The sequence below is a fragment of the Vombatus ursinus genome, unplaced genomic scaffold (assembly GCF_900497805.2).
Source record: "Vombatus ursinus unplaced genomic scaffold, bare-nosed wombat genome assembly UNPS02014786.1, whole genome shotgun sequence".
Taxonomy (NCBI): Eukaryota; Metazoa; Chordata; class Mammalia; order Diprotodontia; family Vombatidae; genus Vombatus; species Vombatus ursinus.
In genome coordinates this window covers 54,185,539-54,199,037 of record NW_020954564.1, presented here as the reverse complement: position 1 = coordinate 54,199,037, position 13,499 = coordinate 54,185,539, and the positions used below count along the sequence as shown (strand labels likewise).

The 13,499-nt window shown below is 35.7% G+C and overlaps 1 protein-coding gene across 1 annotated transcript in view; it reads left to right on the top strand.

Annotated features, from left to right (window-relative positions):
• The window catches only part of LOC114047171 (G patch domain-containing protein 1-like), a 50,772-nt gene that overhangs the window by 23,313 nt on the left and 13,960 nt on the right, over positions 1-13,499 (top strand). The window contains exons 10-16 of the mRNA XM_027867938.1: positions 5,658-5,862; positions 6,791-7,087; positions 8,488-8,666; positions 10,186-10,313; positions 11,079-11,215; positions 11,461-11,630; positions 13,106-13,319. Coding sequence (XP_027723739.1) covers positions 5,658-5,862; positions 6,791-7,087; positions 8,488-8,666; positions 10,186-10,313; positions 11,079-11,215; positions 11,461-11,630; positions 13,106-13,319 — 1,330 coding nt within the window. The remainder of the gene's footprint in view (positions 1-5,657; positions 5,863-6,790; positions 7,088-8,487; positions 8,667-10,185; positions 10,314-11,078; positions 11,216-11,460; positions 11,631-13,105; positions 13,320-13,499) is intronic.

Below are 13,499 nucleotides of genomic sequence, written 5' to 3'. Positions count from 1 at the left end.
ATAATAATAATAATAATAATAATAATAATAATAATAATAATAATAATAACTGACATATTTCATTTGACCCTCACAAAACCCGAAGGTCCCTCTTATAGTTATTATCCCCATTTTACAGATAAAGAAAGTGAGTTTCAGAGGAGTGAAGGGACTTGTCCATTGTTATAGCAGGAAGTGAAGCAAGGAATCTGAAGAAAAGGAATTCTGCTTCACTTCCTGGCCAACCCTAACCAAGACTGTTCTCTTAGCTTTTAAATTTACAGCCTATTCTTTATTATTTCAAGTGGGTAGACAAGTGATTTAGCCTTAGTTAAATGCTTTATCTTGCTAGTAGACGAATGGAGTGTGAAGTCTTAGAGAATGGTGTAAAATACATTATAAAATATAGTTTGGCATTCAAAAATGAAAGAATCTAAAGGTTGTATATTGCTGTATATCGTAGATACTTTCAAGAAATGATTTTGAAGGTGCTGGACAGGGCAAGTGCCAATGACATTCCCCCAGAATGAAATTGACTCTTTTTAAAAAAATTTTTAATTAAGTTATTTTGAATTATCAACAATCACTTCCATAAGCTTTTGAGTTTTAAATTTTTCTCCCTCTCCCTTTCCACCTCCTTCCCCAAGATGGTGCGCAATCTGATATAGGCTATACATATACATTCCTATAAAACATATTTTCACATTAGTGATGTTATAGGTAAGAATTAGAACCAATATGAAGAACCACCAGAAAGAGGAAACAAAACACAACAGAAGAAAAAAATAGCAAATAGTATGCTTTGATCTGCCTTCAAACTCCATAGTTCTTTCTTTGGATGTGGATAGCATTTTCCAACATGAGGCCTTTGAAGATGTATTAGATCCTGGCTGTTACTGTGCACAACGTTCTCCTGGTTCTACTCATTTCATTCAGCATGAGACCATACAAGTCTTTCTAGGTTTTTCTGAAGTCAGCCTGTTCATCATGTCTTATAGCACCATAGTATTCCATTACATTTATATACCACAACTTGTTCAACCATTCCCCAATTGATGAGCATCCCCTCAATTTCTAATTCTTTGCCACCACAAAAAGAGCTGCTATAAATAGTTTTGTACATGTGGGTCCTTTTCCAATTTGTATGATCTCTCTGAAATATAGTGTTGGAAGTGCTATAGTGCTGGGTCAAAGAGTGAAATTGACTCTTATAAAATGTTTTAGTGATTCATAATTGTCTTTTACAGCAGTCACTTTGTCATGTTCTCCATAGTTCTCTTTCTTATATAACCAAAAAGAACAAAAGTAGTTAAAACCTTTTACTATAGCAGTTGTTATTGATGCAGCATGTATCATCTTATACCCAAAGTCCAAAATTCTGTAGATAAAAATAGAAAATCAAGGAGCTCACATTCTAGTAAGGAAATACTATACATATGGGAAAGTTCAGCTTCAGGTTAGTTGGAAATGTCCATTGGTCTGTCTTCTTGAGTGTCATTTCCATTGATAAAAATCATTATCCTCTCTCATATTGAACCTTTTGACCATGCCAGTGACTCCTTTCTTTCCTCAGTCTAGAGTAGCTATGGCTCCTGGGAAAGTAAGGTCTGTAGCACTTGCAGAGGCATCTGACAACTTGCATAACCACAGGAGTTGCCCACTCTGGGTGACATCTGTAGGAGCTAGGCTGGAAGAAAGGTTGGTAGTCAGGAAGCCATTGCTGGTCCTGGGGCTCTTGTGTCCAGAGTCCTGAGCTGATTCCTCCAGAGTCTAAGGAGAGGTGGTAGTTGAGGTAATGGCAGTGGTTTTGACTCACCTGGTAATGTAACCTCTATTTTTTTCTATCAGGGAATCTTGCTGTTTCTACTAGGAGGGAAGTAATGTTTCATTATTATTCATCTGGAGCCACTGCTAATTATCACATTTATCTGAGTTGATGATACTACATGGTTCTCCTTCCTCTGTGATCAGTTCTTCTCAGTCTCTTTTGCTCATTCATCATCTGTGTCATTCTTGCTAATTGTGGGTGTACTCTGAGGCTCTGACTTGCTCTCTTTTATTCTCCCTATACTCTCTCACTTTATGATCTTATGGGTTCCATGGGTTTAATTATCATCTGTATGCCATTGCCTCTTAGATCTATATATCTCTCCCTAAACTCTTCCTAAGTTCTGGTCTTGCATCATCATTTTCCTATTAGACACTTTAAATGGGATGTCTCTAGGCAACTCAAACTCAACATCTCACATATAGAATTCATTATCTTTTCCCTCAACCCACCTCTCTTCCAAACTTCCATATTACCATTGAGGGCACCACTATCCTACTCACCCAAGTTTGCAACATTAGAACTATCGTCACTCACTACACATACCCTGTCAGTTGCCCAATCTTGTCATTTCTACCTCCACCACATCTCTTAGATATGTTACTTTACTTGCACTTATATTATAACTACCACCCTGCTTCAGGTCCTCATCGCCTCTCACCTGGACCATTGTGGTAGTGTCCTATTTGATCTTCCAACTTTAAGCCTCTCTCCACTACAATCTATTCTATACATTGTGGCCAAAGTGATTTTCCTAAGGTGAAAGTCTGGCCACGTCAGCTTCTCATTCAATAAACTCCAATGATTCTCTGTTATCTGTAGGATCAGCTGTAGACTTCCCAAAGCAAAGCACCTTTCCCTGGCTAGCACTTCCTTATATGTGTTGTCTCCTACTATAATGTAAACATCTCAAGGTCTTTTGAGTTTTCACCCCTACTGCTTAGTATACTTTTTCACACATAGTGAACTCTTAATAAATGCTTTTTATTCATGTTTATTATTCAAGTCAATGGTTAGGCTTTCCTGTGGGTAATAATAAATCACATTTCCAGTTCATAAGTAAAACAGAACTTCTCCATGTAATGAAAGAGAAAATGAATGAAAAGAATTGATTTAAATCATATAGAGGAGATGTTGAGTGGTTTATGAGTTTAGGTAAATTTTTCTGGTGAATGGAATTAGACAGATGGTAGGTGAAGCATTGATTAAATTAATTGACTTTAACAATTCAATGAATTTTTTATTCATTGGTATGGATATTCATTGGTTACTAGAACAAAGGAATTATGAAGATATCTTGAATTGGAACAGCCCTCAGAGATCATCTAGTTCAGTCCCCTAAGCATGAATCTAATCTGCTTTACAACATCCCTGATAAATGATCTTTGGACTTCTGCATGAAGACCTCCAGTAGTAGGGACTCAATACCTCTTAAGGTCAGCTTCAGATCCCTTCTTTACCCTCCCTGCTTACAGTTCAAATAGCTCACGTCTTTTTTTTTTTTTAACTCACGAAGAGTGAGTACTCTTTCACTCAGATGGAAAATATTGATGTTTAAAAATCTGGCTTTAACTGTAGTAACAAGCTTAGAAATATTGAGAGCACTGCACAGTTTCTTTAATGCAGTCCAGCTTGACCTGCTCCCCTATAATTCTGAGCCCAGAATATTGTCATTCTTTTGCACTTATCCAGGAAGGTAATCAGTCAACAACAAAGTAGTCCCTGTCCTCAAGGAGATCACCTTCTATTTAAAGAAACAACATGTATATGTAACTTGTGGCCCAGGACTGCCCAAATACTTTAGGATCACATGGACCTGGGAGATTGATTCCAAAGGCTCGATTTTTCTTCCTTTGGATTGTTGCCCCTATCTTGGATTACTCTAGAAAAGCTCTAAAATAAAATTTAAGTAAGGGCAGCTAGGTGGCATTACGGATATAATGCTGCATTTTGAGTCATGAAGAACTGAGTTGAAATCCTGCTCAAGACACTTCCTAGCTGTGTGACCCTGGCCAGGTAACCTCTATTGGCCTTAGTTTCCTGATCTATAAAATGGGGACAATAATAACACCTATCCTACAGGGCTATTGTGAGGATCAAATGAGGTAACATTTGTAAGGTTCTTTGAAACATTAAAGTACTATGTAAATTCTAGTTGTTAATTTTGTTGACGATGGTGATGGTGTTGCTGGTGATGATGATGATTATGATGGCATAGTTTGTGTTTATAGCATGTCCTAAACAGGGTCCCCAAATCCTGTATAGGCACTCATTGTACAATATGGTTATTGGTTATGGGACAGTCTTTATTTCACCTCACAAACCCTATGATCTTGCCAGAGCCTTTGAACAAATAAGAAACGTAAAACACTGAAAGAGCCCATTGACTTCATCTGCTCCTAACTTTCTTCACCCCCAAAAGGGAATTGAACTTGGAGTTGCTGTTAGGGCAATCCTTTGTCATTCCAGGGAGTCCTTCTTTCTTGCAGAGCCTTACATCAAGACTCTTAGTCCTGTAATTGAGATTCTCCCCAAAAGGTAAACATTTATGAAACTTGCTGAGCAGCTCCTTTTTTTTTTTTTCTTAAGGCAATTGGGGTTAAGTGATATCAAGAGTTTGGTCTGAGGTCAGATTTGAACTCAGGTCTTCCTGACTTCAGGGCCGATGCTTTATCCACTGTGCCACCTAGCTGCCCCACGAATAGCTCCTTTTGACTGAATTTTCCTTGTTCAAGTAACTAATTAGTTTTGCTCTTCAAGTTGAGCACTGGGTAAGAGCCATGTGGATTGTCTTCTTTTTTCTCCAAAGATTATGTTGTATCAGGAATTCTCTCTAGAAAGTCTCGCTTCCTAACTCTCAAGCTCAGAAAATGTTGAACTGAGGGTTACCCATAAAGCAACTGCCCTTCTCTGTTAGAAGGCTAGAAGCTGAGATCATGCTGCTTAGGAAATTCAAAATACCCACCCCTCCACATAGGTGTTTGGGGATCAGGAACATTGTCCTTGAATTCTCCTTTCATTTGTGTTGGAGAAAGCATGTGGTAGGGAAGGAGAAAGCCTCTCCTCCTCTGCTGCATTCCAGAAGGAAGATCCAAGCACAAATCCTTAAGGATTCCAGGATCCCTATGTGTATTGGTGGTCTAACGCAGTGTGTTGACTGTCTAGCTCTGTTCAATTTTTTGTACCAGGGGAAGGGAATAAGCATTTATATGGTACCTACTCTGTGGCAGATACTGTATTAGGTGCTTTTACAAATATTATCTTATTTGATCCTCGCAACAACTGTGGGAGGTAGGTGTTATTATCCCCATTTTACAGTTGAGGAAACTGAGGCAAACCGAGGTTAAGTGATTTGCCCAGGGTCACATACCTAGTAAGTGTCTGAGGCCAAATTTGAACTCAGGTTTTCCTGACTCCATACACAGAGCTCCATCTACAGTGCTACAGTTGTTTTATGGATCATTTAACTGAACTTTTTCAAATAATTATAGATTTCAGTGAGATAACTTTGCGGTGGTCCCCGGATTTATGCAACCCGTACGGCTAATACATTTTATATAGAACATGCATTCCAGCAGTATATTTAGTGGAGATTAGGGAGTAATAAAAACTGAAAGGTTAGGAATAGTTGAGTTGTCTGTGGTTCTTTAGCAAATGGTTTCATTTTTATAAGCATAGTAGTTTTTGTAACTAGTATTAATCTATAGATTTGTGATTTGTGATTGCAGTTTTAAAAGTTAAATATAATACGTTCATATTTATGTTAACTATCTGGGATGAAAGCTAGGATATAAAGGGTTTTTTTTGTTTGTTTGATTTTACAACATGTATTTTCTGTTTATTTTTAAAGATTTACCCACCACCTGAATTGCCAAAGGATTACAGACCAGTCCATTATTTCAGACCTGTGATAACTGCAACTTCAGAAAATTCTCATTTATGTCAAGCACTATCAGAATCAACTGGGAAAATGTTAAGTGACTTGTCAAAACAAAGCAGGTATCAATTAAATGCCTCTAAGAGGGCAGAGATGCTTGGAGAAACTCCTATTCAAGGTATGTAAAGCAAAATCATTTCAGTGAACATCATATAACTTATTTAAGTAGATTCTTTTTTACCCATTGAATATTTAAACATAATTTTCTATTTCTAATATGTTAAAATAAAAGTATTTTTTAATAGCATTCTTAGGGCATATATCTGAACTGCCTACCAAATAACCACACTAAATATACAGCTAATAAAGATAATATATTTATATTCCTTTTACTTAATGATAGTTTGTTGATTTTACCACCATCCGTCTTTTTGCTCAGACTTAATACTACTCATCATAAGCAGATTTTTCAGGACAGTTCTTAATTATCTAAAAATTACTAGTAATTGAGAAAGATGGTAATATCATTTTTCCTTAATCCATTTGCTTAGATCGAAAACAGCATTTCTAAGACTGAAAAGTCATTGTTCTTCTCTACCACTCAGAAGGGTAGTCCAGGACCTGGTTTTGTGGTATTCCTGATTCCATGTTGGGGAATATTGTATAGATTATGATACAAAGATCTACTTTGGAATATTATCTTGTGCCTGCGATATAGGTTTTGTCATTGATGTAGGCTGTTGAGTTGGAGCATGTGTCATGGAGGCACATTGAAGTACTGGCCAGCCAAGTATGGGACATCATTGACCAGGTGTAAGATGATCTAAAGATTCCATTTTCTGTTATTAACTTGTTTAATGAACATCGAATTACTGAAGTGCAGTTGTTTGCCATCTCTAAAATTTGAATGTCAGCTCCTGACATGTTTAATTCACAAGGATATTATGAGAGAAAATTAGACAATATACACGAAAGGCTTTAATTTCCTGAAAAAATTTGAATTTAAGATTCAAAACTTACTAATTTTAAGGTATTAAAAATGTACAATAAAGCTTAGAAAGGAACAAACATTTGATACTTCTCAACTCTTAACTGTTTTTATTTAGGTTCGTCAACATCTATTTTAGAGTTTCTATCCCAGAAAGATAAAGAACGAATAAATGAAATGAAACGGGCAACTGACATTAAAGCAGCTGAAATAAAGGCAAAGGCTTTGGTACCAAAAGCTTGGAATAGCAGATTTCAGCCAGATTCTCCAGATGATTTTCCATACACACAGCAGATGGTATTGAGTGGGGATGTAACTGCAGGAAGATCCAGTGATTTCAGACCTTTTGCAAAAGATCCAGAAAAACAAAAACGATATGAAAAGTACTTAGACAATATTAAACAAGGGCAGAAAGGTAATCAGGAAATCTCATTTTACCATACCTTTTTGGCTGCTAGGGGTGGTGGTGAATTTTTATGATTAAATAGAAAAGTCTTATTCTTTTATTCTAGTGGTGCTGATCCTGTTTATCTTTGAGGCAAGTTTAACTTGGGTGTCCATATCTTGGATCCCTCAAGCCCTTATGGAATCCTAATGTTGTAGCTAACAGCTGGACTCATGAAAGGGACCTGGAATGCAGTTAAAAAGAAACAGACTTGGAAAAAAAAAACCTGTGGAGTTGGGAAGCATTGATGGAGCAAGAGAGATGAAGCAGTGATATTGATTAATTATCCAGATTCAAGAGAGAGGGGCAACTTTTTAAAATCAATGAAAATGATTTAAACATTACTTTTCATCTTCTTTAAGTGCATGTGCCCCAGTAATTGATCTTGTACAGACCACCAGTGAATATGGGTAGTTTTTGCTCTTTGAGTACCTTCAACTATTTTAGAAATGAAAGATGAAACTCTGTTTTACAGATTTCTTTGCTACCTTGTTGCACCAAAGACATTAACTATTAATCTGTTCATTTAAAAGCCATGAGTTTAACTGTAATAAAATATTTTTACTATATCAAAGCGGCCAGTGGACTGAAAAGTCAGATGGCTATGTTTGGGTTTCTAAGGATTCTAATTTAAAAAAAAAATTCTAAACACTTAATAGTGGTGACCATTTTTTTTTGACTGTTTTTTAAAAAAACATTTTTAACGATTGTTTTCCTTAGTAAATATATCAGAATTAACTGATTGATGTGGTGAGGGAGAAAGCAGTACTGTTCTACTTTCCCTAGGTTAATCTAAAGTTAGAGGTTTTTTTGTCTTTGAAGTACTTTCTTAGACTAATCTGAAGTTAGAACTTTTTTAACATTGCTTTGGTAAAGATTTTATGTTTCTAATTAGAAAAATCAAGAATGTACAGTTTGATTTTTTTCATTGACACATAAATTAGCTCAAATATTAGCAGATCATCATATGAACTAAATATTTTCATTAAGGCCCCCCCCCCCCTTTTTTTTTAGTGAAGTTTAGATTCAGTCAAAGGGTTGCACTTGAGGACCCTAGAGGGTCACACGTGGCCTCGAGGCTGCATATTCCCCACCTCTGGTATACAGATTTACTTTCCTGCTTCTTCTTAACCTCATTTTGCATCAGTTTATAAATTTTCCCATTTGTTCTATTTGCCATGTCTCCTAGCACAGTAATATTCCATTGCATTCTTACACTATAGCTTGGACAACCATTCCCTGATCAGTGGACATTGGCCTGGTTTTTAGTTTCTTTGCCAGTGCAAAAAGTGCTGCTGTAAATAGTTTGGTGCATATGGAAGGCCCCTTATTTTTTATGATGAAATTATTTCTTCTGTCCTATACAATAGAAGCTTTGGAAAGTTGTTTAGATCCCAGGATGACTGAATGGGAACGAGGACGAGAGCGGGATGAATTTGTGCGAGCAGCTGTGCTGTACAAGCCCTCCAGGTCGTCACTGGCCTCCAGATTTACTCATGCCAAACAGGAAGATGACACAGACCAAGTAGAAGTTCCTCGAGACCAAGAGGTTTGCCATCACAATCTTAGTGCATTGTCAATTTTTAATTTACAAAATACTAGGAAAATATTTTAAATCTTATAATAAAAGTAATATGGCAGTGTGATGTAGTGGATAAAGGGCTGGTGTTGGAGTGAGGAAGGCCCGAGTTCTAGCCCTGCCTCTGACACACTAGCTATGTGACCTAAGGCAAATTACCTAACCTTTCAGTTCCCTGGGCACCTTTCTTTTTAGTTGTTGTTTTAAAAAGAAATTTGTCTATTTTATTATATGCATTTGTAAATATCCCTCTTGCCATTCATTCCTCCTACCAATTGAACAGAAACAAACAACAAAAACAACCTCAAAAATAAAACTATCATAAACATTGAGAGTTCAGCAAAACAGGTTCCTACAATGGTCTTGTCCGCCCAAATGTTTGTCTCTTTCTATATTTTAAATCCATCATCTCTCTGGCAGGAGGTAAGTAACTTGCTTCATCTTTAGTCATTTGGACTATTAGTTAATGATTGCTTTAATCAGAGTTCTACAGTCTTTCAGAGTTGTTTTTCTTTATAATGTCGTATATAAATTATTCTCCTAGTTCTGCCCCCTTTATTGTGTATCATTTCATAGAAGTCTCTTGACATTTTCCTTTGAAGTTGTCCATTTTGTCATTTTTTATGGTGTAATAGTAATCCATTATATTCACATGCCATAATTTGTTTGGCCATTCTCCAAATGGAGAGCAACCTCTTGATTTCCAGTTTTTGGCTCCTATGAAAAGAGCTTTGATAATTTTGTACATTTGGTCCCTTTCCTCTTTGATCCATTGGGGCAGAAGCCTTGTAGTAATAGAGTTGAGTCAAAGATATGTACAATTTGCATCTTTTGGGGCATAGTTCTAAATTGTAAAGTGACTGGAATGACTGGAATGACAATTCACAGTTCCGCCAAGAGTGTATTAGTGTGCCAGTTTTCTTGCAGCCCCTTCAGCATTTGTCATTTTCCTTTTTTGTCATTGTTGTTAGTCTGAGGGGGATGAGATCTAGGCAACTCTAGAAGACTCTCTGTGTTACAAGTGAGTTCTTGATTTGCGTTGGTCAAAGGGTTCCCACACTAAGGGTACCGAAACTGTTAAATGTCATAAAATGAAATGTCATATCATCAAATGCTTTATAGAAATGTGAAAGATCTATTTTATTTAAATAGATTTCTCAGAAAGAGTCCTTCCTCTTTTTGTCTTCAGTTGATCAGATCAGGTTTTTATACAGTCATTCAATCAGTTAACAAGTGTTAAGTGCCTCCTTGTTTTGGGTAAGTTGAAGTACAAACCAAATATGTGAAAGATTTAATATGAGGCAGTGGTGGGAGGAAAGGGCACTAGTGGCTAGGGGGATTAGAAAAGACTTCGTGTAGAAGATGGTATATGAGTTGAGTTTTGAAGCAAACCAAGGATTTGAAGAGGCATTGGTGACAAGGGGGAGTATTCCAGGAGGGGGAGACAGCACAAAGGCAGAGAAGAAATAAAACACTTGGATTTTTACAGAACGATGTTGATGACAAACTATCTGCTGTGAAGATGAAGATGTTTGGAAAGCTCACAAGAGATAAATTTGAGTGGCACCCTGAAAAACTGCTTTGTAAAAGATTTAACATCCCTGATCCTTACCCAGAGTAAGTTGTTAATATGATAGTAAGGTTAAAGGCAGATTTTTCCATCAGCATAGATTTTTCATATTACCAAAGTGAGGATAACTTTTGTCTTTATATTTAAATGTTTATAAACCTGTAACTACCTGTTACTAATAGTCTTAAAGATTAAAGAATTTTCACTATTATCTATAAATCCTTTAACATCATCTGTTGTACTCTTTATGCAGTTTAAATTGAATGTTATTTACATGCTTTTATCCTCTCACAGCAATGCAGTCCTTTGCATTTAGTTACAAGCATTGTAAGAAAAGATGTACAGTTAAACCAAAACTTATCATATATTTGTAGTAAGTTTCACTGGTAATGGCTTTAATACTAAAATATAGGCATTTGTGATTAGGAAATACTCCTTTTAAAATTAATTTTAATTTTTATTCTGAAGTTAACAAACACTTGCATTTGTATACATACAGTAGAATAAAAAAAGAGGATTGTACATGAAACTTCAGATTTCTGTTATGTACAGTTTTTTTTTTCTTTTAAATATATAATAAGATCAACTTGTAGTTTTCAAGCTGCCCTGCTTCTGGAAAATAGTCCTCATGTGCTTTACAAATGAATATTTTAAAAATTCAATTAAAAGTGGTTCTTTAAAATATGGAAATACTTTAACTAATACAGATCTTTGTAGGGCCTATTAGGACAAAATAAAAAGAATTGACATTTAAGGATAATTTATTTGAAAGCTGGTGTTAATTAAAATTCCTCCTTTTTTTTTCCTTCTAGTTCAACTATAGTTGGATTACCAAAAGTTAAACGTGATAAGTATTCAGTATTTAACTTTTTAACAATAGCTGAGCCCACAACATTAACTGCAACTCAAGTATCAAGTGAAAGGGTACAACAGAATCACAGTCGAAACAGTGAGTAGGACGTCATTTGATTAATATAATAATAAATAGTCATTGTCTTAATATGTGGCCAGTTATGGAATCTTAAGCAAATGATATTCATTAAAAAAGCAAATTGCTTGCAAACTTCATTAGAATTACCCAGAAATTTATAAATCAGCTTTTGTATAATAATGAATACAGAGCAATATATGATCTGTGTGATGGAGAAGTTCATTTGTATAACTGTATTATTGTTGGTATCAATCAATTTTTAGAACCAAGAAAGCCATCCAGGTGGGATATACCTGACCAAGAAGAGAAGAAAGAAGATTGTATTAGTGAATTTCTAAGTATGGCTAGATCAAAAGTTGAAATTCAGAAACAACAGCTGAGGCCATTGGTAAATAATGCTGAAGGGAGTACAGTGAAATCATCTTCGACTAAGGTATAAACGAGACTGCTGTTTTTGTCATGTTCTCATATTTATGCTGAGACCATTACTTTTCTCCATTACAGTGATTTCTGTACTTGTTAGTTACTCTTCAGTGCCCTAGAATCTCAGCAATATTTTTTAACAGTGTTAGAAAAATGATTTAGATTGATCTTAATGTAGCTGAGTGGTACTATGTATATGTACTCAGCCTGTATTAAACATTGACACAAAATTATTGACTTAAATTCTCAACTCACCCTTTTTCTAAACTTCCCTCCTTCTATAGAAGACACTTTTCTTCTAGTCTCTCATGTTTACAACCTAGGGGGTATTCTTTTTTTTTTAGTTAACATTTTTTCAATTAACAAGCATTTATTGTCTACATCCCTGTCTCCTTTATTCCCCCAAAGAAAGAAAAAGGGAAGAAATCCTTCTGATAAATATACATAGTCAAGCAAAACAAATTTCCATATTAGCCATGTCCAAAAATGTATATCTCATTCTGCATTTTGAATCCCTCATCTTTCTGTCAGCATGTATGGGTAGTCCTCTACTTCCTTGTGCCTCAGGAATCTTGGCTGGTCATTGCATTGATCAGAGTTTTTTAAGTCTTTCAGAGGTGTTTGTTTTTGCATTGCTATTATTATTATATAAATTTTTCTCCTAATTCTGATCTCTTTACTCTGCATCAATTCGTACATATCTTTCCAGGTTTTTCTGAAATCCTCCGTTTTGTCATTTCTTATGACACAATGATATTAAGTTTATATAACATAATTTGTTTAGCTATTCCTCAATTGAAGGGTACTTCCTTAGTTTCTAGGTCTTAGCCTGTGTAAAAGGAGTTACTATGAATATTTTTGTACAGCTTGGTCCTTTTTCTTTTTATTTGGTCTTTTTAGGGTATTGGCCTAGTAGGGGCAATACAGGGTCAAAGACTATGCACGGTTCAGTAACTTTTTTGACATGGTTACAAATGGATTTCCAGAACGATTAGACCAATTTACAGCTTTAGCAGTAGTGCATCGTTTAATGGGTCTATTTTCTTTCAGTTCTCCCAACATTTGTCATTTTATGTTTTTGTCCACTTTGTCAATCTGATAGGTGTGAGGTAAAACCTCGGTGTTAGTTTAATTTGAATTTCCCTAATTATCAGTGATTTGGCCAATCAGTTTACCAAGTCTTATTGATTCTACCTCTTCAGCATCTCTTATATCCCTTTCTTTATACTCACACTGCAACCACCCTAATTTCGGACTTCATCACTTCTTGACTGGACTATTTTCTTGGACCCTGTTCTGAAGTGGTCCTTTGGTACTGTTCCTAGCTGCCAGGGTCTTAGCTTTTGGGGCAGTCACCACAAAGCATATGTGCTCACATGCTCATTGGATGTTCTATGCGTTTAACTCTTTTTTCCTTTCCTTTAATGTTTTGATATCTCCTTTTATTCTATTTCTGCACTGCCCTTCTTACTGTATAATATTCAGGTGGAAAATGAAAGTGTACATCAAAAGAATGAAGAAGGTAGCAGACCATCCATGGATTTATTTAAAGCTATCTTTGCCAGTTCTTCTGATGAAAAATCCTCTTCCTCTGAAGAAGATGAAAGTGAAAATGAAGACAATCAAGCTGATCCTGGAGGATCAGATCCTAAAAGTCCAAAGCCAAGTGATTTGGTAGAAACATCATCTGATATACAAGGTATTTGTTGTCCGTATTTAAAACTTTTGTAATTAATGCAGAAAATGGCAATGTTTCTAGAAAAACTACCTATTTGCTTTACTTTCAGAGTTGCACATTAGGATACTTAAAATCAAAGGTAATTCTTTGTTTAATTAGCTAACTGATTTAATTTAAGTAGCAATAGTTGTGCCTTGGCTG